The sequence below is a fragment of the Felis catus genome, chromosome E2 (genome assembly GCF_018350175.1).
Source record: "Felis catus isolate Fca126 chromosome E2, F.catus_Fca126_mat1.0, whole genome shotgun sequence".
Classification (NCBI taxonomy): domain Eukaryota; kingdom Metazoa; phylum Chordata; class Mammalia; order Carnivora; family Felidae; genus Felis; species Felis catus.
This window is the reverse complement of record NC_058382.1, coordinates 1360554-1383520: the sequence shown is the minus strand read 5'-3', so window position 1 is coordinate 1383520 and position 22967 is coordinate 1360554. Positions and strand designations below refer to the sequence as shown.

General features: G+C 45.5%; 2 protein-coding genes across 8 annotated transcripts in view; one reads left to right on the top strand and one right to left on the bottom strand.

The window, feature by feature from the left end:
• The window catches only part of LOC101097855 (zinc finger protein 501-like), a 27744-nt gene extending 5316 nt beyond the window's left edge, over positions 1 to 22428 (top strand). For 2 of the 7 annotated variants that reach the window (XM_045046792.1, XM_019819033.3), the window contains 3 exons: positions 5694 to 5732; positions 8200 to 8326; positions 9517 to 12219. In XM_045046792.1, coding sequence (XP_044902727.1) covers positions 5694 to 5732; positions 8200 to 8326; positions 9517 to 10844 — 1494 coding nt within the window. In that variant the 3' untranslated portion in view covers positions 10845 to 12219. Of the gene's footprint in view, positions 1 to 268; positions 2584 to 4110; positions 4880 to 5693; positions 5733 to 8199; positions 8327 to 9516; positions 12220 to 22071 lie in introns of those variants that run through there. The other 5 variants (XR_002149697.3, XR_002149696.3, XM_019819030.3 and 2 more) reach the window with 5 other exon arrangements.
• FELCATV1R4 (vomeronasal 1 receptor felCatV1R4) lies at positions 22038 to 22967 on the bottom strand. Its single transcript, NM_001167476.1, is given in 1 exon segment — positions 22038 to 22967. A coding segment is annotated over 1 exon segment (930 nt).

Below are 22967 nucleotides of genomic sequence, written 5' to 3'. Positions count from 1 at the left end.
TCCTCCCGACACAGCACTGGATCCTCCTTTCTCACTGGTTGTGAGACTCCTCCTCCTCCCCTCCCCTGCCCCCTGCCCCCTGCCCCAACACACCGTTCTGTAACCGTCAGTGCTACACAGCGTCCCCTTCCTCCATCTGACCCTGGCTCCCTTGTCCCAAAAACAAAGCCATGGACTCAGTCCTGGTTGTGTCCTGCACACGTTTGTAATGGGCTGTCCTGTCCCACTAAAGTCTGCAGACACCTCACCACCATTTTCCTGCTCTCAGGTTGTTGGCATGGGATAAAAGCCAAGGAAGCCTTTTCTGAACAGAGTTTTTGTGGAAAGAGTGTCACAGGCCAGGATACCAGATCCAGGCCTATTTGTCCCCGAGGCTACTTCCTGTGATAACGTGTGTCCCAGTGAAGAAAGACATCTTCAACCTGGCTGAGCGTGAAGGGACGCACACTGGGCTGAAGCCATGCACTTGTGGGCCTTGTGGGAAACTGCGCTTGCTCAGTTCGCACCTCCACCAGCACCGGAGACAGAACCCCGGAGAGAAGGCCCTCAGAAGGGAGGAGAAAGGGGCTCTGTTTGTGAAGAGCAGGATCCCCATGTCAGACAACATTTTCCCCAGTGGAGAGGCCGAGAAGGATTTCCTGGGTGGCGTGGGCCTTCTCCAGCACCAGGCCATCCCCAGTGGAGAATGTCCGCACGGAGGCAGGGGGAGCAGGGTGGTTTCTTGCCCTCGGGAAGGGCAGTGCAGTGCAGCGAGCGTGGGCAGCCCTGCCACTGAAAGGTTAAGTTCACAGAGCAGCAGAGTGCTTATGCCGGAGAAGGCCTTCGTAAGTGTGGGCAGTGTGAGAATTCCTTTGTCCACAAAAAAAGGCTTCTCGAGCACCAGGGAATCCACACTGGAGGAAAGCCTCGTGCGTGCAGCAAACGTGGGAAGTCCTGTAAGTACGGATCTAGTCTTAATCAACACTGGAAGGTTCACACTGGAGAAAGGCCTCCTCATAAGCGCAGCGAGTGTGGGAAATCCTTCATCTTTAGAAAGAGGCTTCTTGAGCACCAGAGAATCCACACTGGAGGAAAGCCTCGTGAGTGCAGCAGATGTATGAATTTCTTTAGACACAGCTCCACCCTCATTGAACACCAGAAAGTTCACACTGGAGAAAGCCATCTCAGTGCGGTGAATATGGAAATCTTTCATCCACAAAAAAAGATTTCTTTTGCACCAGAGAATCCACATTGAAGAAGAGTTCTCTGAATGCACCAAATGTAGGAAAACCATGAAAAGGTTGGAATTCAGTGAGCACCTGAGACTTCACCCTGGGGAAAAGCCGTATGAATATAATGAATGTGGGAAATTCTTCAGACACCAATCCCCTCATATTCAGCACCATAAAGTTAATGGTGGAGAGAAGCCTGGAATGAGTGTTCTGAATGTGGGAAGTCCTCCATTTACCAAAGAAAGCTCGAGCAGAGAGAATCCACACTAGAGAAAGACGCTTTGAGTATAATGAATGTGGGAAAGCCTTCAGCCTCGAGGATAGACTTGTTCAGCACCACAGAGTCCATATTGGAGCAAAGCGTTTTTGTAGCAAATGTGGGAGATTTTTCCGTCAGAGATACTGCTTCATTAGGCATCAGAAAAGTTCATAGTAGAGGAAGTCCTTGGCCACTAATGGAATGCACTATCACCACGTTAAAAACAACACGCCAGAGTGTAGACCTTCCATGGGATTGACCAGCTGAACCTTTTACTTCTGAGGATTCACAGTTCATTACAAGTATCAGGTGCTCGTGACTGTTTCTTGAGCTGACCTGACTTTCTAATGTGCCTAGTGCCCTGTGGCAGAAAGTATCTCATCACTACCATGTGGCATGTCCCCACAGGGTCCATCATCTCTCCGTGTACAGGGGTGTAGACCTCTGTGCCCCAAGCCCTGAAGGGAATTCGGTGTAACAAGTGCTTGTACATAGGGTGTGTGTGTGTGTGTGTGTGTGTGTGTGTGTGTGTGTGTATGTGTATGTGTGTTTTGGACCATAGTTTTTTACTCAAGAATATATTCTGGAGAGGGGCGCCTGGGTGGCGCAGTCGGTTAAGCGTCCGACTTCAGCCAGGTCACGATCTCATGGTCCGTGGGTTCGAGCCCCTCGTTGGGCTCTGGGCTGATGGCTCAGAGCCTGGAGCCTGTTTCCGATTCTGTGTCTCCCTCTCTCTCTGCCCCTCCCCCATTCATGCTCTGTCTCGCTCTGTCCCAAAAATAAATAAAAAACGTTGAAAAAAAATTTTAAAAAAAGAATATATTCTGGAGAAAACTCCACAGAGTCAGTTCTGCTGAAATAGAACATATGCATTTCTGAAAATCACCAAGCTATGCAACATCCAAAATAAAAATCAACAGGGTTTATTGAGATCCTCAAAATGTCATCAGTAGAATGTAAAAAAGAAGATAGAATCCTAATAAATGCAGTAACACAGTTTCAGACATGTTAAAAGTTTGAGAAACACATAAATACTGTAATAAATGCAGCACTTAACCTTAGCCTGGAATTTGTTTTGTGGAAGTGGGTGTCAGAGGGTTGCAACTTGTGAATTATGCTTTGAGAAACACATAAATACTGTAATAAATGCAGCACTTAACCTTAGCCTGGAATTTGTTTTGTGGAAGTGGGTGTCAGAGGGTTGCAACTTGTGAATTATGCTATGAAGTAATGGAAGGAGGATTACCTCAAAGGTCAGTTGCCTAAAATTCCCCCACCAGAAGTGAACAGGTTTGGCTCATAACACATGGTGAACTGGCATATCTGGTAGATGTTTGAGTTGTGTCCTTACAACTATATTGTAATATCACAACAATGGAATTGGCATTGATCCATCTGGATTTGCTGAGTAGGTGGATAGAGGTACCAGTCAGTTCCTGGAGGTGGTGTGATATATAGATGCAACTTTGGTGTCCCAAGTAGAGAGAGGATATCATCAGATACGAGACTGGTTGAGGTTCCTGATGTTAGTGAGTGTACATAGAAAAGAAGTGAGATCAGAGGTTTGAGCCTTGGGCTCACATTTGTACTCCTCATGTTCCTCCTTTCCTGCCTCCCCCCTTGCCCTTTTCTGGCTACTCCTTCCACCTCACCAAGCTTTTTCTTATCTCCTCTTTTTGGCACTTAAAAAAAAATGTTTATTCATTTATTTGTGAAAGAGAGAGAACACGAGCAGGGGAGAGGCTGAGAGAGGGAGAGAGTCCTAAGTAGGCTGATGCAGAGCAGGCCCAATGCAGGGCTCAGACCCACAAACTGTGAGATCATGACCTGAGCCAGAATGAAGAGTTGGTCGCCAGCCAACAGAGCCACGTAGGCGCCCCTGGCACTTTATCTACTTTCATGTTGGATTGTTTTAACCTGGCTGTCCCCAGGAGAGGCTTGTCCTCATGTGTACTGTCAGTCTCAACTTAGGTATCACCTGCACAAAGTGCCTGCCCACACCCAGAATACAGAAAGGAGCATGTTTCCCTTCCTTCCAGTTTAAACATTTACCCAGCTGCTTAAGTCAACTTTTATTCCCTTCTGTCTCTGTCCTCTCCCTCATTAGTTTCAGTGATACATTTAGAGCAACAGGAGAACAAGAAGCATATACTTTGTTAGTAGGTCACTGGGTGTAGTAGTGAGTTGTGCCATTATCATTCCATAAGAGGAATTGAATATATTTCAGGATATGGAGTAAAAAAATGATACGGATAAAACTGTGGCTCACTGGGTTGGATACAATTACGGATAATTTAAGCAGAAAAGATTATTTTCTGAGGGAACTGGAGCCTGGCTTACCCTTGTCCACCTGCTTCAGAGTGGCCAACATCCATTCCTCCTCTATGTTCATTGCCATGAACCTATCCGGAGTCTTTTCTCTCCTGTCCCTGACCTAAAATTCTGAAACTAACAAAACCGACTTCAACGCTTCGGGGTACATTCCTTTAAAAAGCAATAGCATAGGGGGCGCCTGGGTGGCGCAGTCGGTTAAGCGTCCGACTTCAGCCAGGTCACGATCTCGCGGTCCGTGAGTTCCAGCCCCGCGTCGGGCTCTGGGCTGACGGCTCAGAGCCTGGAGCCTGTTTCCAATTCTGTGTCTCCCTCTCTCTCTGCCCCTCCCCATTCATGCTGTGTCTCTCTCTGTCCCAAAAATAAAAAACGTCGAAAAAAAAATATAAAGCAATAGCATGATGTTTATTAGCTTGCAGCTGCAGAGTGAACACCTTTTGTACCAAGTGACGACGGAATGAGATGTCCATTTGGATTTGTCTCTTTGGGGGCATCTGAAGTAATATTTCTAGCCTCTGAAGCAAGCTCAGCTTCATTGGGTCTAACATGTTTCTAAACACCTTGGCGACCAGTTCCAACAACGAACCCAGAAGTATGGGTGTTGCCCTTCCTCAAGGAGTGGAGCCCAGCCCCTCGGTGGCGAGGCCACTTCCCAGCGACCCTCGCGCTGCCGCCGCACTTGGCCGGGAGGTAGCTGTGGAGACACCCTTCGCGGAGCCCAGGGAGCTGCAGAAATTACACTACCCAGAATGCTCTTCCTGCGCGCCGGGCTGCGCCGAGCCTAGGAAGGCTCAGGAGAGGGCACTTCTGGGAAAGCACGTGATGCCGGGGCGGGACTTCCGGCGTCCTCTTCTTGGCGGTCATTTTGGTTTCTCGGAACTTATATCGGTGTAGAGGTGCTGAAGCACTGGTTTGGGAGCGAGGTGATGGGACTGAGAAAGCGCAAGGGCAGGCGATGTCCCCGCCGCGCAGACTGGCGTCCGCGACTCGCCGGGCTGCCTCGCGCCGAGGTCGGGACAGGGACCGCCGGCCCGGGTGTCCGCTCCGCCCACAGAGTCCGCGCAGGGACCCGGCTGAGGTAAACGCGCGGCCCCCGGACCCTCCCCGCCCTCCCCCACCCAGACCCTTCAGGCCGGAGCGCGGGGCGCCTGCTCGCGTCTCTGCGGCCCGGGTCCCCATGTCCGGGCCCGGGAGGCGCTCGCGGGCGGGGACCCCGCGTCTGAGCGTCGGCGTGACAGGGTGCGGGAGCGGGCTGCAGGGGGAGCCGAGGGGGAGGAATCGGAGGGGTTGTGGGGTCCGCCCTCTGCGCTCGGGAAACAGGGTGTGCGGCGGGGGCACTGGCGGGCTGGAGGGGTTGTCCCTTCATGGGAGGACTCTAGATGCGAAACAGAGTTTTGGCCAAAGGAGGAACACGATCTCTGGGATTTAAAAATTTTCCAAAGGTTGGGGCACCTGGGTGGCTCAGTTGGTTAAACCTCTGACTTCGACTCAGGTCATGATCTCACCTTTCCTGTTCAAGCTGACAGCTCAGAGCCTGGAGCCTGCTTCGAATTCTGTCTCTCTCCGCCCATCCCCCGATCGCTTGCGCGCGCTCTGCCTGTCAAAAATAAACATTAAAAGATAATAATAATAGTAATAACAACAATAATAAGTAAAAGTTTCCCAAAGGTTGCTCTTAAAGAGAATAGATTGGAAGCGGGTTGATGAGGACAGTGGGGAGCCGGGAGGTTTCATCTTGAGCAAGGTCACACCCCTGGTAAGAGTCTCACTCAGGCACAAGGGTTTGACAGCTGAGGTCACCTGGCCCTTGAGCGGGGCAGGGGTACAGGGTCGTCTGAGCCCATGGAGTCTGGCCATGGTTACCTTCTTCTAAGGCCTGCCTCTCTTCACAGGTTTCTGTGGCTGAAGAAATGCTCATGAGGCCAACACAGGTCAGTGGAGGGAGTCTCCGTCCTGGGGTTAAGGTGTCCTGAGACTCTGCCTGCCATTCTTCCAGGTCTTGGGTCTAGGGGACCTTGGAGAAACCCTGAACATGGCGTCTTGAGGGGTTCTTGTTTCTGGCAACCAGTTGAAAGAGGTGTGTAAAGTTATCCTAGGAACAGGTACTAATACGTGCAAATACTTGGAGGCGTAATTTAGCTGGGAACGTCCAGGGAACTGAAGGTTTCCTTTTTTTTCCTCATGGAAGCAAGGGGACAGGAGGCAGGACTGGAATGGTTGCCTTTGAGGTCAAGTGTCTATTCTGGAGGCAATAGGAGGTTGATGAAGAGCAAAGTGATCTTGGGGCGCCTGGGTGGCTCAGTTGGTTAAGTGTCTGACTTCGGTTCAGGTCATGATCTGGCAGTTTGTTTGAGCCCTTGTCTGTGCTGACAGCTCAGAACCCAGCACCTGCTTCGGATTCTGTGTCTCCCTCTCTCTCTGCCCTTGCCTGACTCACTCTCTGTCTCTGTCTCTCTCTCTGAAAAATAAATAAACATTAAAAAAAAAAAAATAGCCGTTCTGAAATGGGCCAGGGCTACTGCTTTAAAAAAAAAAAAAAAAGTCAGGTGATCTTATCCAGGTCTTAACAGGCTTCATCTGGCTGCACAGTGGAGGACGGATGCTGGGATAAGGGAGGGAGAAGGATGACCCAGAAGAATGCTACTGTAATAGGCTGGCTAGTTGAGTGTTAATCAGATGTAAACAGTGGCCCTCGAGGTGGGAGAAATGGTTGGATTCTGGATTCATTTTTTTTAAAGTAGGGCCAACTAGACTTTCGGTTGTGAAAAGTGAAGGAGAGAAAGGAAGGAATCAGGGGTGACCCTAAAGTTTTTGGTCTCAGCAGCTGGAAGGCTGGAAGCTCCGTCAATGGAGATGAAGTGGTCAGTGGTGGAAACAGTGTTCAGTGGGGATATCAGGAGGTTTGTTTCAGCCGTATGCAGCCTGAGATGTTTCAGAGACCGCTGAGTAGAGGCATTAAGTGGGCAGTTGCACGCACACTTTGGTGGGGAAGGCAGGTATCAGGCTGGAGCTATCCCGCAGGTGATTGCTGCTGTGTCAGCCTAGGCGGAGCTGTGGTTTACACTGAGGAGGGGGGATTTTCAAGTCTCAGTGGTGGTACTCTTAACCGTCCAAGAGGATGGTGTGGGCCAAGAACTGGGTCTCTTGCTTGGGCACCTTGTTGAAGGTAGTCGGTGTTGGGGACACAGGGCAGGGAGAAAAGTGGCCATGAGGAGGGTGTGGGCAAGAAGGATGATCTGGCAGGTTACCAAGGTTTCCAAGAGAGAAGTGGACATGAGAAGCATGTGGAGGCACAGGAGTAATTGAGGCTGGAACTGGTGCTTTTTCACCTTTCTGTGGATTCCCCAGGATTTCATGTTGACCCTTGGGTGGGACATGAGATGTTTCAGTCAGGATGGTAGGTTATTTCAGAGTCCACTGTGGTCATCTGTGAGTTATTAGGCCTAGGGTAGAAGAGCACTGGGGCTGGGTTTTGAATAAGGTTTAGGTGTGACTGGAGGGGACAGGATGGGCAGCACACAAGGGGATATCTGAGATGTGGGTGTGGTTCTGGTTGGTGAGGTTGAAGCAAAGAACAGAGCTAGCTTTCTCCCTATGAAGGGGAGGCTTTCCCAGCAGGATTCTGGACTGTGCTTAATAGTAGAAGCCATCAGAGATTGAGTAGTTCTGGATCCTACTTGAGTTTGCTCAGCAAACAGTGTCTTGTGATGCCTTGTGCCAAGTGACGAGGGGAGAGTCCAGGGGGAAGCCTGTGCTGTGGGGCGGGGAGGTAGTTGTGGTGGTGGAGGGAACGCATCTGTGGGCTCCAGAGATGTAAAAGAGGTGCAGTCTACAGAGTAATTTGCCTGTGAAGAGGGAGTGTGAACTAAGGGCCCCAGGGTCCTGATATTGAGGACTTAAGCTTGAAGGGAACGCCCAGATTTGGTGTTCTGGGATGCACAGTCTAGAGGACAACAGGGGTATTGGCAGGAGGAGTGGGGCCCTGTGTGCCAGGCCCAGAGTTTAGATGGTGTTTATCTGATGATCTGCTGTGGTTGCTGAGGGCTGAACAGCAATTAGGGACCATGAGGAGAGAGCACCAGTGGTGCCCATGGGGTAGGGTTTTTTAAGTTTTGTTTGTTTGTTTATTTTTGAGAGAGAGAGACAGCGTGTGAGCGGGGGAGGGGCAGAGAGAGGGAGACACAGAATCTGAAGCAGGTTCCAGGCTCCGAGCTGTCAGCACAGAAGCCAACATGGGGCTCAAACTCACAAACCATGAGGTCACGACCTGAGCCGAAGGCAGACACTTAACCGATTGAGCCACCTAGGCGCCCCTAATGGGTGGTTTTGTTGGGGGAAGAGACTGTGGATCTTTGGGAGAGGGGCTATTTGTGGTTTCATCTGTCTCCATCCTGACAGGACAGTGTGACATTTGAAGACGTCGCCATGTACTTCTCTTGGGAGGAATGGGGTCTCCTCGATGAGGCTCAGAGATGGCTATTCCACAATGTGATGCTGGAGAACTTTGCACTTGTGACCTCCCTGGGTAAGGCCCTCATTCCTACCCCAGGGACCTGGGCTAAGCTCTGCTTTTCTGTTTTTATCTCAGGGGTAGCTGGGTACTTGTCCCATCAGAAACATGGGTGCTGCTTCCTTCCCCATTTCTCGGTTACCTGTTGTTAGGGTTGGGCTGAGTGCACTGCCCCAGGGCCTCACTGGGAAGGATTCACGTGACCAGTAGTCTTGCAGTTATGCTACTGGTTTCCACCTTGCTTGCCCTTTCACTGTCTGGCTGACTCTGTCCAAATCCACACCACCTTCCTGCCCCAGGTTTTGCCCACTTCCTGTAAGTGAGGACATTCCCTTGTCCCTGCCTGTGCCAGGAACTGTGGACACTGCCATGGTCAGTTCTCACGGGGACTGTGGCAGTTCTTGCAGGGTCCTCCTCTGAGGATTGTTTTGGTAATACTAATTTTCTTTCCTGTGGTCTCTTATGTGTTTAGTTGCTCTGGGCCTGTGCAGACCACTCATCTATCCTGCCTTTCCCTTAGGACTTGAATTGTGCAGGTCCTATTTAGTTCCTGAACCCCAGGTTGGGGAGGAGAGGCCTGGGTGCTTCGCAGGATCAACGTGACTCCAGCCATGACAAGATGGGCTGATCAGGGCTGTGTTCAGATGATACCAGAAACCTGTCCTATTCTGCTCAAGTCCTGGTGCCACTGGCCACCTCATTTCTACTTCCTTCCCCATTCTTGACACTTGCTGAGTTGTCATTTCTGCTCTGAATTTGGTTCATTCCCCCTTCTCTGAGCCCCTCTCTTATTGCTTCCCTTGCAGCACTCTGTCATGTTGGCCTGTACTTACCATATCGTGGGGTGTGCATGTATCCTCATGTGGTTCTTAAACACCAGCTGTCTTACACTTGGTTTTCCTGGGCCCAGGTGCGCCCTTCTGCACAGTTACGGGCAAGGATTTACCGAGAGCCATTAGCAGAGGAGTGAGCTGTGGATCCTACTGCTCCTCCCTGTGCCACGCCCCCACCATGTGTTCTTCACCTGGTGAGGCCTCCCCACTGTGTGACCTTTAGAAGCAGCTTCTTGACCCTGACCCCAACTCCTTTGTCCCAGAAACAGTGCCATTAACTCATCCACTGGTGTATTGGACACATGTTAATGATGGTGCTACCTCTTCCCACTACTGTGTCTGTGTGCTTCACTAGAATTTCTCTGCTTGCAGGTTGTTGGCATGGAGCAGGGGATGGGGAGGCACCTTCTGAGCAGAGCGCTTTTGTAGGAGCGTCGCAGGTTAGGACTCACCAGGCAAGCCCAGATCCCCAGAAGGCACACCCCTGTGAGATATGCGGTCTGGTCCTGAAAGACATTTTGGGTGTGGCTCTGCCTCAGAGAACACATCCCCAGCTGAGACCTGGCACATGTGGGAGACGGACCAGTTTCATTGCAAACCTTCACCAGCACGGGAAGCAGCACAGTGTAGAGAAACCCCTGAAAAGGGCTTCACTTGTGAAGAGCTGCAGGTTCCACGTGCCAGGGGAGTCCTTCACCTGTGGGGAGGTCGACAAGGACTTCCTCACCGGTTCAGGCAAGCACCAGCACCAGGCCAGTCGTGATGGACAGAAAGCTCACAGTAGCACCATGTGTGGGGAAGCTGTTCACAGTGGGAAAAGCCATCATAGTTGGTGTGAAGGCAAGAAAGCCTTCAGCCACAAATACTCCCTTGCTCAACACCAGAGTGTCCATGCCCAAGAAAAGCCTTACAAATGCAGTGAATGTGGGAAATCCTTCACCCGAAGGTTTAACCTCTTGCAGCATCAGAAAGTCCACACTGGAGAAATGCCCTATAAATGTAATGAATGTGGAAAATTCTTCACCAATATCTTCGGTTTCATTCAGCACCAAAGAACTCACACTGGGGAAAAGCCTTACAAGTGCAGCAGATGTGGAAAATTCTTTGGCCAAAAGTCTACCCTTACTGTACATGAGAGAATTCACACTGGAGAAAAGCCTTATGGGTGCAGTGAATGTGGGAAATTCTTTAGACATAGCTCCAGCCTCATTAAACATCAGAGAGTTCACACTGGAGTGAGGCCTTATAAGTGTGGTGAGTGTGGAAAATGTTTTACTGACAACTCCTGCCTCATTAAACACCGTAGAATTCACACTGGAGAAAGGCCTTATGAGTGCAAGGAGTGTGGGAAACTTTTTAGCCAAAGTTTTGGACTCACTCAACACCAGAGAGTTCACACTAGAGAAAGACGTTATGAGTGCCCGATATGTGGGAAATCCTTAACCCGCAAGTCCTACCTCATTCAGCACAACAGAGTTCACACTAGAGACAGGGCTCCCGAGTGCAGGGATCATGGGGAATTCTTCAGTGACACCCAGTTTGCTCAACACCAAAAAATTCACATCCGAGAACGGCCTCATGAGTGCGACAAATGCGCAAAAGGTTTCAGCCGAAGGCCTAACCTCATTCACCACCACACAGGAAGTCTATACATGCAGCAAATGTGGGAAAGTCTTCAGTCAGTGGCCTGCTCTGATTGAGCACCAGAATGTTCACAGTGCAGGTGGGCTTTATGAGTGCACTGAATGTGAGAAAGCCTTCAGCCAGAGATGTGACCTCATTTGACACAAAAAGTCCACACTGAAGAAAGACCTCATTGAGTGCAGTGAATGTGGGAAAGCCTTCAGCCAAAAGTCTCCCCTCATCAGGCACCGGGAAGTTCACACAGAGCAAAGCCATGGCTGTGTAGGGAACAGGCTGTTTACCTGTTTGATATAAAGATATTGGAGGAGAGCCTTCGTGAAGGAGACATCTTCCTGAAGTTGAACTCCTGCATCTTAAAACACCACAGGGAAGATTCCCTGTATATTCCAGGTATGTGGGAAGCTTCCAGGAGCCACTCTTCCTAACCTTGCCGAGGTTGTGTCACTGCCAGTTTCTGTGGTGTAAGTCCTCTGAACTCTACTGTCTGAAATGCCCAGGCTCCCGTGGTATTTACGGAAGTAGACCTCTGATTTCTCTGGAGAAAATGAGCAACTTGAGCCTTTAGGGGGACATCATTACCTTCTCTTTAATTCGTCACATTCTTGACCCAGTTTTCTCCCAAAAGACCTTATTTGTGTTCTGTTGGTGACTTGAAGAGGAAATTTGTCTTCATGGACATTGTTTTCATGACACTTGTGATGGATTTTCCAGTCTCCATGTCACCAACCTGTACACGGGTTCACCTTGCTATGGTTTGTGCAGTAAAAAAGGCCTTATTGTTCAAGCCACCTTTTGTCTTGGGGATTGTATTCACTAACAGGTGCTTTGAAAACATGCAGGGGTGAACAGCTTGTATGGGAGTCCCAAACTTTGGTGCGCCTCAGAAGAGACCGTGTAATGGCAGAGGATGGCTCTTCAGTTCGGGCCTAGTTCACACTGTTGCCCGTGGCCTCCAAGGAAAGACTGTAGGCTTTGTACAACTGATTGGCAGCCTGAATGCCAAGGTCTTTTTGCAGGCCCAGAGGTCACGCTGACGAGCAGGCACTGGTGACAGTATCCGGTGCTTCCGGGACTAGTTTCTTTGCTTATGGCTCATATTCTGTGATGACCGCATGGTGAAGAGGAGTTGTCTTCCCCAGGTCCTTCAGGGGAGCCACGTGCCCTGATGTCTAGAGTTTTGTAAAGTAGTGTCACTGATCTTAAAGCTGTAGAGCCCAGGGAATACCGTCATTGGTGCACAGACATTGCGTTGACAGGGAGAGGTAGAGCCTGCAGCAAACAGGTGGACCGTGCCTCTTCTAAAAGTGTACCCATAGCTACTGCAGTGACTGTGGCTTGGCTGTGTTGGGTGGGCACGTACCTTCGGGCCTGTGTGTCCTGAGTAACTGAGGTCATTTGCATAGAAAATAAAGGTTTTGTGGATTCTTGTGGCTTTCTGGGCTGTTGACCTTAGAAGACTTACTACACATGCAGGAGAACAAGCATAGGGACGGGAGATCTCACAGTCCAGTGGTACGGCCTCTGTGACTAAGGCGGAAACATCCTTCATTGCTCAACAGTATTTGCTATTCCTGAGGTAAGGCATTCCTCCTAAAGCCTTAGCAGAGAATGATGGATGGGGCACCTGGGTGGCTCAGTCAGTTAAGCATCTGACACTTGATTTCAGCTCAGGTTATGATCTCACAATTCATGAGCTTGAGCACCATGTCGGGCTCTGCTGTAACAGCGCAAAGCCTGCTTGGGATTCTCTCTTTCTCTCTCTCTCTGCCCTTCCCCCATGGTTGCTCGCTCTCTCAAATATAACATTAAAAAAAAAAAAGAGGAGGTGATGGAGATAGTAGAGGGTTGACAAACCTGATTTTTTATGAAGAGGGGGAGATCCATACTTTATTTTGAATGATTGCTTAACCATTAAGTTATTGCACATGAAGTAAATTGCACGTATTTAAAGTGTATAAATTGGTATTTTGTATAAATAAGTTTTTGACGGGGCACCTGAGTGGCTCAGTCGGTTAAGCCTCTGGCTTCCGCTCGGGTCACGATCTCATGGTTCATGAGTTCGAGTTCCGCGTCAGGCTCTGTACTGACAGCTCAGAGCCTGGAGCCTGCTTCAAATTCTGTGTCTCCCTCACTCTCTGCGCCTCCCCTGCTCATGCTCTGTCTCTCTTTCTCTCTCCAGAATAAATAAACATTAAAAAAAATAATAAATAATAAATAAATAAATAAGTTTTTGACAAGTATAATCCATGAAATCATCGTAATTGTGATAATAAACATAAGTCCCACACATATTTAACTCCTGCTTGTTATTAATCTCTTCCCCGCCCTCTCTGGCTCTCTGGGCAAACCTGAATTTACTTTCCTTTACAGTAGACTACATTTTCTAGAATTCTAGATGATTGGGATTTTTCTGGTTTCATATATGCTGCATAATTAGAGATTCAAAAAAATAGTTTGTTCTTTCACTGCTGAGTAGTATTCTCTGGTGTGAATCTATTGCTGTCTGACGTTCTGTTCCTCTGTTAATTGACATCTGGGTTTCCAGGTTTGGGCTGTTACAAATAAAGCTGCTATGATAATTCACGTATAAATCTTTATACAGATACATGTTTCATTTCTCTTGTGTTAGTTCCTCTGAGTGCAATGCTTGAAGCATAGGGTAGGTAAATGTTTAACTTTTTAAGAAATTGCCAAGCTGATGTGAAATGGTTATTTCTTTTCATATTTCCTACCATCAGTGTATGAGAGTTTCACTACCTTCCTGGTTCCTATGAGGCATGGAAATTTCCACTTAATCTTTCCCTCCCTAGGGTCCATTTGCAAGAATGTAAAACCGCTCAGATCCAGGCTTGAATTGGCTCCTCAGCAACAGTACCACTACATATGCTGCCTATAATCTGGTCCCTTTGGTTTGGTGGTGTCCTATGTGACAAGCATAGCAGGAGGTGACAGAATGTTTGCCAGCTTTCTTACGCTATCTATGTGAGGAGTAATCTTTCTCAATCCGTTTGGCCTTGTGGTTTTCTTACTAGACAAAGCTATGGCAGATTGGCAAGCAAAACCTAGCAGCTGCTACTGCAGAAAGATTACTTGACTGTTGGACACCCCCCTTTTCATTACCTGACTTCCTGGTTTCTTCATATCTAGTGAAGAAGGCATTGTTTGGCCTTACCTTTCAAAGTTACTTGTAACCAAAACCACTGTAAAAGGGGCTACCTATAACACTGGAAAAAACATATGTTGTAAAAGACTAAAATGTCTCTAAAGTAAAATGTAGTAGTGGTTTTCAAAGTGAGGAGGATATTAGTAATATAGTACAATATAAAAGTTGTGATGGTTGGGTCACCTGGATGGTTCAGTTCGTTAAGCATCTGACTTGATTTTGGCTCAGGTCATGGTCTCACGGTTTTGATATCGAGCCCTGTGTTGGGTTCTGCGCTGAGCATGGAACCTGCTCAAGATTCTTTCCCTCCCTCTGCCCTTCCTGCGCTCTTGCAGGTGCATGCTCTCTCTCAAAAACAGTAAAAGTAAACTTTAAAAGTTGTGATATGTGGAAACATTGGACGTCAAATACAATGGTTTGGTAAAGAACACAATATAGATAGGATAAATGATAATGCCTGTACAACTAAAAAATAGCAGGGATGTCTGGCTGGCTCAATGGGTAGAGCACGTGACTCTTCATCTTAGGGTTGTGAGTTCAAGCTCCACATTGGGTGTAGAGCTTAATTTAAAAAAGAAAGAAATACCAGATGGAGGAAATCTCAAAAGCCGTTGGAAAGGGGTAAAGCCATTGGAAATTTTAAAGGAAAGCCAAACATCTTAAGACATGAAAGGAGAAGCAGGCCTATAGATAATGAAACACAAAGAAGGAGGAAGTTACTGAGGGAGACTGTTTACAAAAGGGAAACATGCTGTTTAGACCCATTGTAATAAGGAGAATCAAGGACAGGAGAAAGTTATGCACATGTACAGTAGGAAATATAGAGGAACAAGAATCTTTTTGAGCTCTTCCCTTTCCACAGTTAGTGAATGCAAATGTACCATGAAATAAATGTTTTTAAAATGTTGAAGTAAAAATTATGTGTATCAAGAATATCCTCAGCCAGCCGACAGACACATGAAAAGATGCTCAACATCACTAATGAGTGATGTGCAAATCAAAACCACAATGAGCTATCACCGTACACCTGTCATAATGGCTAAAATCAGAAAAGCAAAAGGCAACAAGTGTTGGCAAGGATGTGGAGGAGAAAGGCACCCTCCAGCACTCTTGGTGAGAATGCAAACTGGTGCAGCTGTTGTGGAAAACAATAGGAAGATTACAGAAAATATTAAAAGCAGGATTACCGTATGATCCAGTAATTCCACTACTGGGCATTTACTCAAAGAATACGAAAACATGAATTTGAAAAGATACAGGCATCCCTATGTTTATGGCAGCATTATTTACAATAGCCAAGATCTAGAAATAGCCAGTGTCCATCAATAGATGGATCAATAAAGATGTGTGTGTATACAGTGTGTGTATAATATGTATGTGTGTGTGTGTACATCTTCAGGATGTATAGGAATGTTAGCCATAAAGAATGAAATGTCATTTGCAACAACATGGATGAATCTGAAGGGTAGGTATAATTCTAGGTGAAATAAGTCAGAGAAAGACAAATACCATTTAATTTCACTCATGGAATTTAAGAAACAAAACGGGTCCCTGGGTGGCTCAGTTGAGTAAGCATTCAACTCTTGATTTTGGCTCAGGTCATCATCTCGTGACTCGTGAGTTCGTGCCCCTCATCAGGCTCTGCACTGACAGCACAGAGCCTGCTTGAGATTTTCTCTGCCCCTTCCCCTCTCACACGTGCTCTCACACACTCTGTATTTAATGTTTAAATAAAACATTAAAAAATATAGAGAACTGCTGAGTCATTGTATTGTACACCTGAAATTAATATAACACTGTACCTGAATTACACTGGAATTAAGTTAATTGAAAAAACCTTAAAATATTTTGAAAAGATAGAATGGGCTAAGTAGTAAATAAAGTTTCAAAAGAAATGTCCTCAGCCAATATGCATGCCATTTGAAAGAAAAAGCAATCAAAATATTTGTGGGCATAAAGGTGCCTGGGTGGCTCAGTCAGTTGAGCATCAGACTCTTGATTGCGGCTCAGGTCATGATCTCATGGTTGGGGAGTTGGAGCCCCACATCGGGCTCTGCACTGATGGTGCAGAGCCTGCCTAGGATTCTCTTACTCTCCCTCTCATTGTTCCTCCTCTGCTCACTCCCTATCTCTCTCTGTCAAAATAAATAAGTAAACATTTAAAAATATATGTATTTGTGGGCATATTAGACCTCGGAATTTTTTTTTTCCAGACTAGGAATCTGCCATAATGACTCTTAAAAACTAATATTCAAATTAGAAAAAAACAAGCAGGATGGTGAAATGGGGCTGGGATGTAAGGATAATCCATATCCTGATAATGTTTTCTACTATTTAAAAAAAAAATAATTTTGTAGACATACACAATTTCAAAGTAAATTCTGGTATGGTTGATAGTTTTAAGAGAAAGAGTTGCAAGTGCTGAAATGCTTATTTTAAGTTTTTATTTTGTTGACTCTTGTTACTCTGGTTGAAGTTGACAGTTGGTTTTTTATTTTTTATTATTTTTTTTATTTTTAACGTTTATTTATTTTTGAGACAGAGAGAGACACAGCATGAACGGGGGAGGAGCAGAGAGAGAGGAAGACACAGAATCGGAAGCAGGCTCCAGGCTCTGAGCCATCAGCCCAGAGCCCGACATGGGGCTCGAACTCGCGGACCGCGAGATCGTGACCTGAGCTGAAGTCGGACGCTTAACCGACTGAGCCACCCAGGCGCCCCGACAGTTGGTTTTTAAAACTTACAATTCGGGGCACCTGGGTGGCTCAGTCGGTTAAGTGTCCGACTTCAGCTCAGGTCATTATCTCACAGTCCGTGAGTTCGAGCCCCACGTTGGGCCTGGAGCCTGCTTCGGATTCTGTGTCTCCTTCTTTCTCTGCCCCTCCCCTGCTCATGCTCTGTCTCTCTCTGTCTCAAACATAAATAAAAACATTTAAAAAAGAAGTTAAAACTTACAATTCACAGGAAAAATAATCATCAAGACACATTTAGAGGTAAAGAAAAAAAAAGATAAGGTGGATTGTTCTTCAGAAATTAGGGCTTGTTATAAAACTAAAAATGACAGTTTGATATTAGATATTTGCAGAGTTACACATACAGATCAGTGGGGACCATGTAGAGTTTAGAAGGAGATCCACATACATCTGGACAATCACTTGATTTATGATAGACTATGTTACAGAACCTGGTGTGGGAGGGAACTTCTCTAAAGAAATATGTTCTAATATGCATCAAAACATGGACGAAAACTTACACAGCTGCATTGTTACTCCCAACACGTGAAAGCAATACAAAGGTCCATCACTGTAGAATAGAAATCGTGATACGGTATAATGGGCCCTCAGATCAATGTGATGCTTAAAACATAATATTGGAGGAAAACATTAACTAGAACTATACAATAAACAATATAGCTCTAAGAAAAACATCTAATGAAATGTCTCTCTGGGGAGGCGGTTGATGCTGAAGCCGAGCAGCTGGGAACGCCTGGCCCGCTCAGGGTGGACAGCCGCCTGCTGCTTTTGCTCGTACTTCTCCGCCTTCTCAGAGACCATGACCACCTGTTATGGGTCTGATCAGATGTTTTGACTGTGCCTGCTCAGCCATAGATTATTCCCGCTACATGCTTCAACAAGCTCTGTTTTCCCCCTGAGAACACTCTTTAAACAGTGTAATGAATTGTGATGTCTATTGATGATATGATTTTCCCAATAAATGCGAGAATGAGGAGTTTGGGGCAACCATCCTTCCAAACTGTCGTCCCCTGCTCCCTTTCTCTTGCAGCTGACTTGTTTCTGCCTCATTTTTCTCCCGTGTGCCGTTAGGAAAGTGGAATGTGGTGCCCTCAACAGCAATGAAAATGGATGATACAGACACATTGAACAGCATAAATGAATCTTACTGACATGGGTTGGGCAAAAGAAATAAATGCATAATATATGATTTCACTCATATAAATGTCAATAGTATACAAAAACAAACTATAGTTTTAGAATTTATGCATAGTAAGGAAAACTATTGAGAATATCCAAAAGGGGCACCTGTGTGGCTCAGTTGGTTAAGCTTCCAATTTTGCCTCAGGTCATGATCTCAGTTCAAGAATTCGAGCCCCATGTTGGGAGCTGTGCTGACAGCTCAGAGTCTGGAGCCTGCTTCGGATTCTGTGTCTCCCCCCCCGCCTCGCCCCACTCCCAGCTTGCACTCTGTCTCTCAAAAATGAATAAGCGTTCAAAATTTCTTTAAGTCCAAAAGATGCCAACTTTAAAAATCTGGATGTTGCTTTCCTCTTGGAGGAGGTGTAGACCGTGTCTGGGATGGAGCACTTGACATGGCAGGGCACACTACAAGTATACTTTGTATTTCCCTCAGTGGCAGATATGGAAGTATCTATTTTAGGAACATTTGTTAAATTCTAAATATATATATTTAATATATATACATATATAATCTAAATATACTTAATATATATACATATATATAATATATGTATAATAATTCCCTGTAGTAATGTTACATTTCACAATGAAAGTGTAAAGAAAAAAATGGGGTAAACATAAGTGTGGTCCTTAAATTATAGCACCAAAAAACATAAATAAAATGTAAGAATTTAATGGAGATGAATTATACATAACCTGCACTGAGCTGAAAAGAGAAAAAAAAAAAAAAGGAAATGGGAAACCAAAAAGGTTGAATGTTAGATTTAACTAGCAGGTTTCTCTTGAGTGAGACTTCTGTCATGAGGGGCAAGGCATGAAACATAAACACAATCAGTATCCCTATCAGTGTTTACAGACCCAGAAAGTGATTGCTTGGCTGAAAATCAGGTGAAACACAGATCAGTCCATAAAATGCAAAAGAAACACCTTTCCCCAAGTGATCCATTCAACTTCAGAAACAGGATGATCAGTTACTTGGAAGCAAAGTATTTCCATTAAAAACAGGGTCTGGAACTTGGACAAACAAGGTTGAGTCGAGTGGTGCTGTGGAATGATGGCTGGAGTTCATAGGCTGTAAATGTGTTTTCTCATCTTCCAGATGGACATGAGGATAGTTAGCTTGTATGTATGAGCAAATTGTTAGTAAACCCATAAAGATAAAATAATTTCAGGCGCACTGTTAGAAAATATGAAATCTGCCATAGAGCATACAGACCAGTAAGGTCAGGGGACAGACATGCAGGTGAGGAAGGAACTGAGGGCGGCGGGCATAAGCACAGGTCTCCGAGAGCTCACTGGGAGGTGGATCTGCCTGAGTCAGAGAGGTGGGGTCATCACAGATAAGGAAACTGCTGTATCTTCTGTGACTTCGTTGATCAACTGTATGGATTAGGTGTCCCTGGGCTAAGGCTCAGTTATAGATACAATGTATTCTCATCAACTATTCAGGAATTAATTGGTCTAAGAATTACCTTAGGACTAGAGAAGACAGAAGTTAGTGGTGACTGGTAATTAGAAAACATTTAATCAGGGTGGTTTAGAGAAACACACCCTGACCTGATAGCGGGGACTGTGTGAATGGATACAATGGGAACGATAAGGCCTCATCAGAGACTATTGTGCAAACTTGAGCTCAAGAAAGAGTTGCACAGTTCATGAAATTTTTATAAAAATTAATTGGACTTAAGGAGGCCTTTAAATGTCATTTTCTGTGTGCAAATAAATAAGGTTATACTTTCTCGAAGACAGCATTCAGTCCTAGGATTTATCAAAATTAACTATAAAAACAGTAAAACCTTGGTTTACGAGTATAATTTGTTCCAGAAACATGCTTGTAATCCAAAGCACTTGTATATCAAAGTGAATTTCTCCATAAAAAAATAATGGAAACTCAGATGATTCATTTCACAACCCAAAAATATTCAAATAAAAATGATTACAATACTGTAATATAATACAAAATATAAAGAAAAATAAATCAACCTGCACTTACCTTTGAAAACCTTCATGGCTGGTGTGAGGGAGATGAGAGGAGAGTTATTGTGTAGGACAACTTTCGTTATAACAGAATCACTGCTGTCTGTTGGCTCAGTGGAATTTTTTTCTGCACGGGGGTCATTGTATATGCTCGCGTGGATATTGACTGCAGTATAATGTTAATACACTCTTGTCATATACTATGTTACATTAAACATATAAGGCAATATGGCAGCAGAGGAAAGGGTCTATATCTGCAGGCAGCCTGACCTAGAATGAAGCAAAGCCTTCCTAAGCTTTCTCTTGTATGGAGAAGCAAAGGACTGTCCACAGGTGCTTTGAAGTGACAAAAAATACACTAGTACCAGTTGTAGGCAACTTCCAACATTCTGAAAAATCACTGATTTCTGCCAAATACCATGCCCTGAGACTGAGCATCTGAGCATGGGAGACAATCACCCACAATCCTGCAGAGAGAGAGGGAGAGAGAGAGAACCATTGGTTCAGTTGTAATCATGTAACGTTTGGCATCATGTACTACTCGTATTGCAAGACATTGCTCGTTTATAAAGTTAAAATATATTAGAAATGTTTGCTTCTTTTGTGGAACACTCACATAACAAGTTACTCACAAACCAAGGTTTTACTGTAGTTGTAAAATTGCCTGGACTCTTCAGCAAAATTAAAAGATTGAATTAAAATCCTAAAGACACAGGGCGCCTAGGTGGCTCAGTCAGTTAAGCATGTGACTCTTGATCTCATGATCAAGATGATCTTGATCTCATGATCTCATGGTTTGTGAGTTTGAACCCCGTGTCAGGCTCTGTGCTCACAGTTTAGAGGCTGCTTGGGATTCTCTGTCTCTCCCTCTCTCTCTGCCCTCCCCCCAGCTCTCCCTCTCTCTTTCTCTCTCAAACTAAACTAAACTAAACTAAACTAAACTAAACTAAACTAATATAAAATAAGATAAAATCCTTAAGGACAATATAAACAGCGTGAATTAAATAGAGAAAAATAGGCCAGTGGGGGAAAAAAGAACTCTTATATTTGAAATTTTGTCTTTTGTTTGTTTATTTTATTTTAGGGGGAGTGCAAGCAGGAGAGAGGTGGAGAGAGAGAGAAAGAGAATCTTAAGCAGGCTCCACGCTCAGCACAGAGCCTGATGCAGGGTTCGATCCCACGACCTTGGGATCATGACTTGAGCCGAAATCAAGATGGGATGTTCAACCGACTGAGCCACCCAGGTGTCCCTGCCTTTTGTTTAAAATAAATGCCAGTGACTGAAGGTTGGAAACACACTAGGTTTGAGAACCATTAAACCATAATATTTTAACCAAAATTGGGAGTCAAATGGAAGTTTATTAAAATGAAACACATTTTATTATGTATGTACTAAATGACATCTAAAAAGCAAAGGTGATGATTCACACATGTTCCTACACCTCTTCATTGACCTTTGTCATTGTTAGGACAAAGTTTAGAATTTTTCTCTGATCTGTGGTATTCTGCCACAAACACTACAGTTTTGTTGTTTATTAAAGTTGCGTGTACAGGGGTGCCTGGGTGGCTCAGTCTGTTGAGCGTCCGACTTTGGCTCAGGTCATGATCTCGCTGTCCATGAGTTCAAGCCCCGCATCAGGCTCTGTGCTGACACCTCAGAGCCTGGAGCCTGTTTCAGATTCTGTGTCTCCCTCTCTCTCTGCCCTTCCCCTGCTCACGCTCTCTCTCTCTCTCTGTCAAAAATAAATAAACATTAAAAAAAAAAAAAAGGTTGCATGTACATTCCCCATATGGGGCATTCCAGATCTTTTCCCTGATAGATACAGTCTCATTCACTTACGTTTAGGGAAAAAACATTACAACTATTGAGAAGCCCTTACTAGATATAGGTGACATTTTACTTATGTTGGCAAACTTGGTAGTTCTCATACACTATACTCTGTAAAGGACCTTAAACTTCTTAGTTGCGGAATACAGCCTGTGTATGGTAAGTAATATTGCATACTGTATAAATCTATTTTGGCTCTGCTATGCCTGTATGAGAGTGGGGTGTTAATCACTGGATATCACAGATTCCTAGAATTGTAACTAGCACCAAATAGTCACGTATATTTTAATGAAGGGTGAAACTAAAAATAGATTTATCTGCACAGATCAAAAGATATACAACTGTTTTACCAGATTAAGGAAATTGTTTTCCTTGTCCAGCAGGCAGAGCAGAACCGAGAGACATGCACATCACTGCTGATGAACACAAATGGGCTGAATGTTGGAAAACATGATGCTACAAACACACTGATGTTTACTAGCCACTCGTTTGGACTCCGAATAAATGCTATGCAAAGAGACAAAATGGAAGAGAGACAGTAACAGCAGACAAAGGAGCTCACCAGCATCAGGATGGTTTGTGTGGCTCTGGCCTCGTGGGAGGGTCTGGGGGAAAGGCTGCGGCTGTGAATGTGTTGGACTCGCTGCTTGTGCCTGAGCAGGACAAGGACCATGGAGCCACTGGCCCACACCATGATGCTCAAAAACACAACGTCAAAATAAAAATATATGACAGCATTTAGTGAGTCTCTAAGTTTATCTTGTGGTAGTTTAGAACAGTAGACAAATATATTTTTTAAAGTAAGGTTTTTGCTGTTCACTGGCCCAGTCATTTTCATTGGAGTGTAGATATTTAACAGGAGATGCAAGATCCAGCAGAGGAAACAGCAGAAGCCAATGCATTTTGGAGATGTTCTGAGCCCCATCACCCCAGAGATTTTAGGATGAAGCTTACTGGCCTGGTAGCCACTCAACAGGCAGGTGATGCTGAGGACAACTCCTCTGCTCACCCTGTGGACATAGAAGACAACTTTACATCCAGGGTCATCTAGGAAAGATTTCCATCCAAAAGCTGCCATGGTCTGAGGGATCCCTTTGGAGAAAAGCACCAAGTTGTTGGCTAAGACCAGTTGGTTGAGAATCAAGTCTTTGGGTTTCAACTTGTGTCCTGTGAGCAAAGTGAAGGTATAAACACCGAAGAGGAGGGAATTTCCCAGGATCCCCACTGCTGCCTGAATGAGGAAGATAATCCCCATTTCCAAGTTGGAAGAGCCCAT